Below are 7,299 nucleotides of genomic sequence, written 5' to 3'. Positions count from 1 at the left end.
CCTTACTGTTAATTTTTACATTTTCAGCCAATCTTCTATCACACATACTTTTTGATGCCCTAATTTCCTGTTTCACCAACTTTCTTCTATAATCTAAATCTTGTGTTATACCAGTCAATTTAAATTTATTAAGTGTGTAAAATCCAGTGGTCAATAAAGTAAAATCTACCTATTCTGAAATATCATTATAATACTAAGGTTAATTGGACAACATCTGAATATTCTAGGTCCCTAAGAACTATTTTTCAACCCTGTTCAGTCCACTGACCATGATTACACACTATTGCTTGATACTACAACTCTCATTGTAACAAGCTTCTGCACAGAATGACAAGGTCAATCACAGACCACACATTTTGACAAATCTTTCACCTACTTTCCACCATATGTGATCATTGGCTTCCTTGACCATGTTTAAACAGGCCAAAGGTACAATAATGTAATGAACCTGCATCAGGAGCCTTAACAAGTATGCAAGTGAATAGGACTGCAAAGATTCCAGTTAGTTCAGCCATCTTTCTCATGAAAACAGCTACTGATTTTGAAATGTGTGGATGAAAGCTTGTTAGCCTTTGTAAATTTAAATTTTGTTTATTATGTTACTATGTTACTGATGATACCAAGAGATAAGCTTAGCATCAATAAAAGTGGATTTTTGGATTAAAGGGTTCTCCTTCATAACCATTTCTTCACTTTTCGGATGGTGTTCTTCTGAATTAGTTTAGGGTGTAATTTCATGCTCTTGCTGTTTTAAATACTTTGCTTTGTGAGTTTTCCACTTCCAATAACACCACTGAATAATCCTTTCTTTCAAATGTTGCATCTTTTGACTCTATACTGTCTTACCAATCTCCATGTATAAATATTTTTCCTTGGAAAGGACTGTGACATATACCACCAATAATAAGTACATCTTGTGGCACTGCACTGCTAAATTGTAAGGAATTTACTATGAACTAAATATGCATATACTATGTCTATGGTGCCACATCATGCACCTTCAGTGATACATTATTGCATTGGCATATAAAAATCATTCATATAAAGTGTTATTAGTACTGTGTTTTAGCTGTAACAGAAGTAAAAGGTATATACTAAACAGAAGTATCCTTTGCGTTTGGCATTATAGAAAGTTTTTGTTTGAGTGAATAACTTTTTCTTTGTTTAAGTATTTTACATTCTTACAAATCAAACCATGTATATTCTTACCAGATTCTCCAAAGTTATCAACAATTCCTTCAACACAGCCAGACAGATACAAGGCACTTGAAAAAACATTTGCAATAAAGAAAATTGTTCCAATGCTGCCTCCAAATTCTGGACCCAATGCACGACTTATCATAACTGTTCTGTGTTAAGGTAAGAAATTTTCACTTCTGGATGTTTCTGGACTAACCTTAAGTTATTCATGATTATCAAGTGATTTTCATCCATAACTTGTAATGAGAGAGAACCTATACTCAAAGACTATAATTTATTCTTTCATTTGATGGTTTATATATATTACATAATTTTTTCTTGAAGTTTTTTATTCTTACCTATTTTGCACCTACCTAATGTTCTATATCATCCAACACTAGAAAACAAACAGTAAACTATGCACAATGACCATACATAGTTTGAAAAACTAAAATAGATATTAAACTAGTTAGTTGCATTGATCTTAATGTTACAGACAAGTACTTAGAGATAAAAAGTTAATGTAAACACCTCAGCAAATGGAACAAGCTATCAGAAAGTGTCAAAATTAGTTTCTCTGAGTTCAAGTGTTCTGTAAGTTCGTTCCATTTACACTAATCTTTTTTTTAATCAGTATTTTATTTGTGACACATGATATTGTGTTCTTTTAAAGGAAAACCCAAAAATTTAAAGAGAAGGATGTCAGGAAGAAATATGACTGTCAGTCCAAAGAGTACAAATGTTTTGACAGTTTCTCTGGCACAATAAAAGACATGTGCATTGGTTAATGGTTACCTTTAAGAGAAATGACCCAGTATGTATAATTTATGTCATATGGTCCTGGTTTCATCAATTTTGCAGTACATTGCATGGAACGTTTGAAATTAGTGTTAACTAGATGAAAAGATGAAGGTATATTTTCCCTTAACTTGGAATAGTTTCCTGTAACTGAAAATTAAACCATATGTTCAATTTTTTCACTACACTGAAAAACAGCTTATTGATTGATATAATGTTTGTTTGAAGTTAAGCACAAAGCTACACAATGGGCTATCTGTGCTCTCCCCACCACGGGTATCGAAACCCGGATTCTAGTGTTGTAAGTCCGCAGAGATATTGCTGTGCCACTGGGGGGCTTGATATAATGCTTAAATGAAAAGCAAACAATATACAATATAAGACATAATTGCAGAATGTAAAAATTGAGAACATACAATGAGTTTGGAAAGTAGTAAAATAATACAAATAACGCAATAAATAGTTTAAAAAAGCAAAACCTAAATCTTTTAAAAAAGTAAAATTAATAGCAAGCTAAACAGTATATTGCCACTTAAAAAACACTATTTAAGATAAAAGGTACTTGTAAAGAAATGTTTAAAATACTGCCATTACTGTCAAACTGAGTACCACATTGCTTACACACCTTAGCTTAACAACCTGTAACAGTGGAAATATATGTGTACTAATTCTTTTGCTTAGATAAAGGTGAAATACAGCATCAGCCATCACACAAAAGCTTGTACCAGTTTGATCCTGGGATGATGCAAGCCCATATCAAGAGATGACACAAATACTAGTACAAACTGGTATGAGCTGGATATTCTCTGCTTTGAATATGTTAGTTGGAATAGTCACTGAAGGATTATGTGATACTACACTAGCACCCTGGTTTGACTTGAAAGTGCAGCATTACAATATTCTATATATCCCATATTGACATGTTTAAGAGCCTTCACTCCAGCTACAGCAGTTAGTAAAGACACAAATACTATTGTGAATGACTACTGTGCCTAAATGGTTGCTCATTGAAGGTAATAATAAAAATGAAATTATTTCAAAATTAATGCTATCAGACACGCAATTTACTGGTTAGTGTTACAACTTTGCTAGTAACACTAAGAAGGCACTAAAAACACTTACTAGTACAGATTTCAGAAGGAAGATTCACAGATTCTTATTGCCAAGTATCAATAAACCCATTATACATGCATTTCAGTCACTTATATTGCAAGATTCACTATACAGAAAGTATATAATTAACAAGTCCTTTCACTAACCATGTCAGTTTTATATATTCTTAATTGAGCTGCATGACATACCCAGGCTAAATATCAATAAATGGTGTTAGCAAGACTACAATTTTAACTCTTTTGATTGAATAATAAGGCAATAAGAAGGTAGATTAGCCATCAAGACTCACCCCATACAATCTCTGTAGTGTGGCTCTGCTAGCAGCATGGTTAAAAATACTGTACCCAAATGGTTACTTATTGAAGACTGTAATACAATAGTAAACTACAGGTGTTTTCTTCTCCAGATTTCTCTTAACTTTCTCATTATGAGCACAAATGTTAGGTCTAGTGGCTTCTAATGCTTTGTCAGTTTCAGCATTTAAACCATAACCTTGAATAATAAAATTATTTTATTCAGTATAAAATGACTATCAGCAGTGTGGTACTGTAGACTTTGTTAATCCAGGCACTTGTGATATAGATACACCAACACTAAGTTGAGCATCTTTCAACTTTTGTGAAATAGCAAAAATAACAAAAAACTGTCACATATAAGAAAAATTAGTTTTGATGTTCTAAAATATTTAATAGAAAATAAGACACACAAGTTTTATATATATAAATAGGAAATATACAAATAATATTTAATATATGAAATAATTAATTATAACACAGTTCCAGTTAATTTTAGAAGAATAATGTTGTTGTTATGAGAAAAAAAACCCAACTAGTAATCATTTGTTTGTGTCTTCAAAATTTAAGTTCTAGGCCTAAAATATATTGTTTTATTTGTTCATTTGTTTATTTATTTTATTTTGCTCTCTCTGTATTTTATTATTCCCATAAAATTTTGGGAACCTGTACTTTGTTCATACTTGAATCATACTATTGGATATCACTGTACTTGTGTGACATACAAGCATATAATGTTTACTACCTAGTTTAGTTAGACAAAAATGTAAAAATATTTTAGTTATGTAGCTTCCATGCTTTAATAGTGACAACAAATGATCCAAAAAGTTGTTAATATTACCTTGATTATTTGTTCTTTATAGTAAGTAGGTGATGTATATCCCACCTGAGAGGATACTAAAGTAATATATAGCTTCTGGGTTGAAAGGATTAGCACAGTAATATCCTTTCCTGGCTGAGTATGATGATGATTAAATGAAACAGCTGACCAGTGCTGTGAGAAAAACAGAGGTCACGAGATGGCACTGTTGACTAGACAAAGAAAGTAACTTTATCTGTTAAATTGCAGTACATTTTCTTGTTTCAGTTCAACTATGAGGTTATATAGTCAAGACTTACTTTTAAGATCACCATGTTTTTTCAACAGAAGTCTGTTCCACCAAAGAGAAAGCTGTGGGAATAAGCACAGCCTAGTAGAAGTGACCGCCTTTTTGTGGTGCAAATATGTACACAGCATTTACTTTCTGTTTGTTCAGAAATAAAGTACTTATGAATGAGGGGGAGAATTAATGAGCAGATAGAGACAGTTGCATGGAAGAGATGATGAGTCTATGAGAATACCTCTCCTGGATGCAGGTCTTTCTCTGATGCTGCAAAGGTCCATGACATTGATCAGCCTGCTACCTGCTGAAACCCTACTTGCATCTGGTGCACCCAGACCACACAAGCAGCTGGTAACCCTGAATATTAAGCTCAGCAAAAAGAAACATTTAATGACTAAGGTTTGCCAGAAAGGACTGATGCCTGGCAAATTCAAGACTGCACTGAGAGATCTCTACCAAATTTCTGGGGTGTGTATAGTAGCCCCCAGCTCTGATCGAGACTACAAGTAACTAATGGACAGAAGCTGGACATGTCACTGATAGATGATTTCCATCAGTCAGAGTTGACAACCTGGCTGATGAGGCAATGAGCATTCACAGTTGATTACCGTGGCCCACAAGGTGAAGTACCTTTCAGATCAGATGTCAACAACAGCTCAAAAAAGCTGGGTGTCATATAAGGTTGTATGATGAGTCACTTTGAGTAGCTCCACAGCCTTTAATCCTGGACCAGGTACCGATCAATCAATTGGCATGTCAGAGTTCCTTTAAGTGGCTTCCACCTGAAACTGAGGACATTACTGGCATCTCCTCCTGGCAATGGTTGGGGTTATGAGAGAAACTTTGGCCTGGCACAAAGGGTCCTGTGAGTGAGGCCAAAAATATCATGCCCACAATGTTCAAGGGGATAGAAAGAATCTGGACCAGTTCGTGAAATGTTTGTGGCAGGTCACCGCTTGGAATGGATTGTCTCAGGAAAAAAAACTATACAACACCTGATCCTGAAATTAGATGGTCAGACCCTCAACGCTGTTGAATACCTCTATGAAGAACAAACAAACAAACTGGGAACTATATTATACAATTTGCATCACTAATTGGATCAACCCAGTGGGGAATTTGGTAATCCTCTGGACCAAGTTCAAGGCTAGGAAGAGGACCAATGCTAAATAAACTATCAGTCTATGGAGACAATCTGCACCAATTCCATGGTAAAGTATAACCAAAAATGGCAACCACAATCAGGAGAACATCTTAGTTGATATTCATTGAGGGACTCCCAATGAGCTTATGCAACAGCATCCAAGAGTGAAAGACATCATCACTTTCACAGAAGCCATGTCTCTCACAACAAGCTTTATTTATCAGTCAGGAAAATCATCCAATGCTGCCCAGACTGAGTTCAGTAACAGTGGATTGCATGAGAGTATGTAGTGAAGGGAATAACAGCACCTCCATATAAATAAATAGTGTTCTCTGAGTTAAACCAGACCAAGTACAATGCATTTGTGCCATATACTGCAGTTATAGAAGCTACATATGAAAAACTGTTTCCTGTCACAAAAAGCATCAGCATTAACTCTGGCAGTACTCTGCCTGACAATGAAGGAAGTTCCAGTATTGCTTTATGATTATAACTGTCAGCTATCCAGCATGATGCTGGAATATTCAGAGTCATAGTCATGTTAAGTGCAGTGGAAGTAACCTATGGAAGCATTAACACTAGGCTTGTATTCATCACATGGTGACAGAAGGCAAATACAGAGCTACCAACATACCCGAGGCATTGGTTACTAACTATCTCGACCTAATGCAGTGATAGCAACTCAACAACTTGTTGGGAGAATATGAGAAGTTTTGTTGGACCAAATAGCTGATTGGATAGAACAATGGTGACTCAGCACTATATAGATACAGACAATCTATGTCAAATAAAGCAATTGCTACAATGACTTCCATGGAGTACTGGGGAAGTCACAAGAACTGATATACAGTAAATGCTACATGACAGTCATATAGCCACTAGAAATTGATTGATCATTTCAATTAATGATTGTCAGGTAAGCCAAGGTTCTGCATGGACCTTTGTTGGGTAAATATGGTAACTTGCATTGATGCCTTTCTTTTCACACGGACATATGAATGTTTGGACATATTAGAAGGCTCCCACTTATTAAATACCTTTCTGGATCCCAAATACTGGCAAGCTGAACTGATCAACGAAAGCAAGGTAAAGACTGCTTTTAGCACAAGAGATTTTCTATATAAATTCTGCATCACACCATTCCTTAGTTTCACGTCATACTACCAATAATTTGTGGCCAACTACTTGAAGGTAGCAGCACTATTATAAGCTCTTATGAAAGTGGAGTTCACTTTGCATGATTCAAGGAATGTGATCACATATCCAAATCATTAAGATTTGCTCTAGTGTATGCACCAATTCTAGCTTATCCCTGTCAGGACTGTGAGTTTCTTCTGGACACTGACAACCAGTGACAATGGGGTCAGAGTGGTATTATTGCAGTTGCAAGATGGAGAAGAATGCAAATGGACTATTTAGCTTCAAAGTGACCTTTTTTGTTTGTGTAATATCCTGAGCATCAGCACCATCAAGGAGTTGAAACTATGGCTTTTCCAGTCATATCAAAAGCTGACCATGAAGGTGCCTACAATGAAGAATTGATGCAGACAGTAATGCTTCAAGAGCTCTGGAACAAGAAATTGAAGTACCCTGATCTAGCATGGTAGCCTGTGTACGAGCAGTTACAAGTGCAAGAAGATATTTGTGTAGATTTGTATATATGCTGTAC

General features: G+C 35.2%; 1 protein-coding gene across 3 annotated transcripts in view; it reads right to left on the bottom strand.

Annotated features, from left to right (window-relative positions):
- Positions 1 to 7,299, bottom strand: part of LOC106465274 (solute carrier family 12 member 9-like) — a 154,394-nt gene that overhangs the window by 87,079 nt on the left and 60,016 nt on the right. For all 3 annotated transcript variants that reach the window (XM_022393133.1, XM_022393132.1, XM_022393134.1), the window contains exon 4: positions 1,210 to 1,344. In XM_022393133.1, the coding sequence (XP_022248841.1) occupies positions 1,210 to 1,344 (135 nt within the window). The remainder of the gene's footprint in view (positions 1 to 1,209; positions 1,345 to 7,299) is intronic.

This window comes from Limulus polyphemus, unplaced genomic scaffold, assembly GCF_000517525.1.
Source record: "Limulus polyphemus unplaced genomic scaffold, Limulus_polyphemus-2.1.2 Scaffold1891, whole genome shotgun sequence".
NCBI lineage: Eukaryota > Metazoa > Arthropoda > Merostomata > Xiphosura > Limulidae > Limulus > Limulus polyphemus.
The sequence above is the reverse complement of the archived record's forward strand: the minus strand, read 5'-3'. Positions and strand labels throughout refer to the sequence as shown.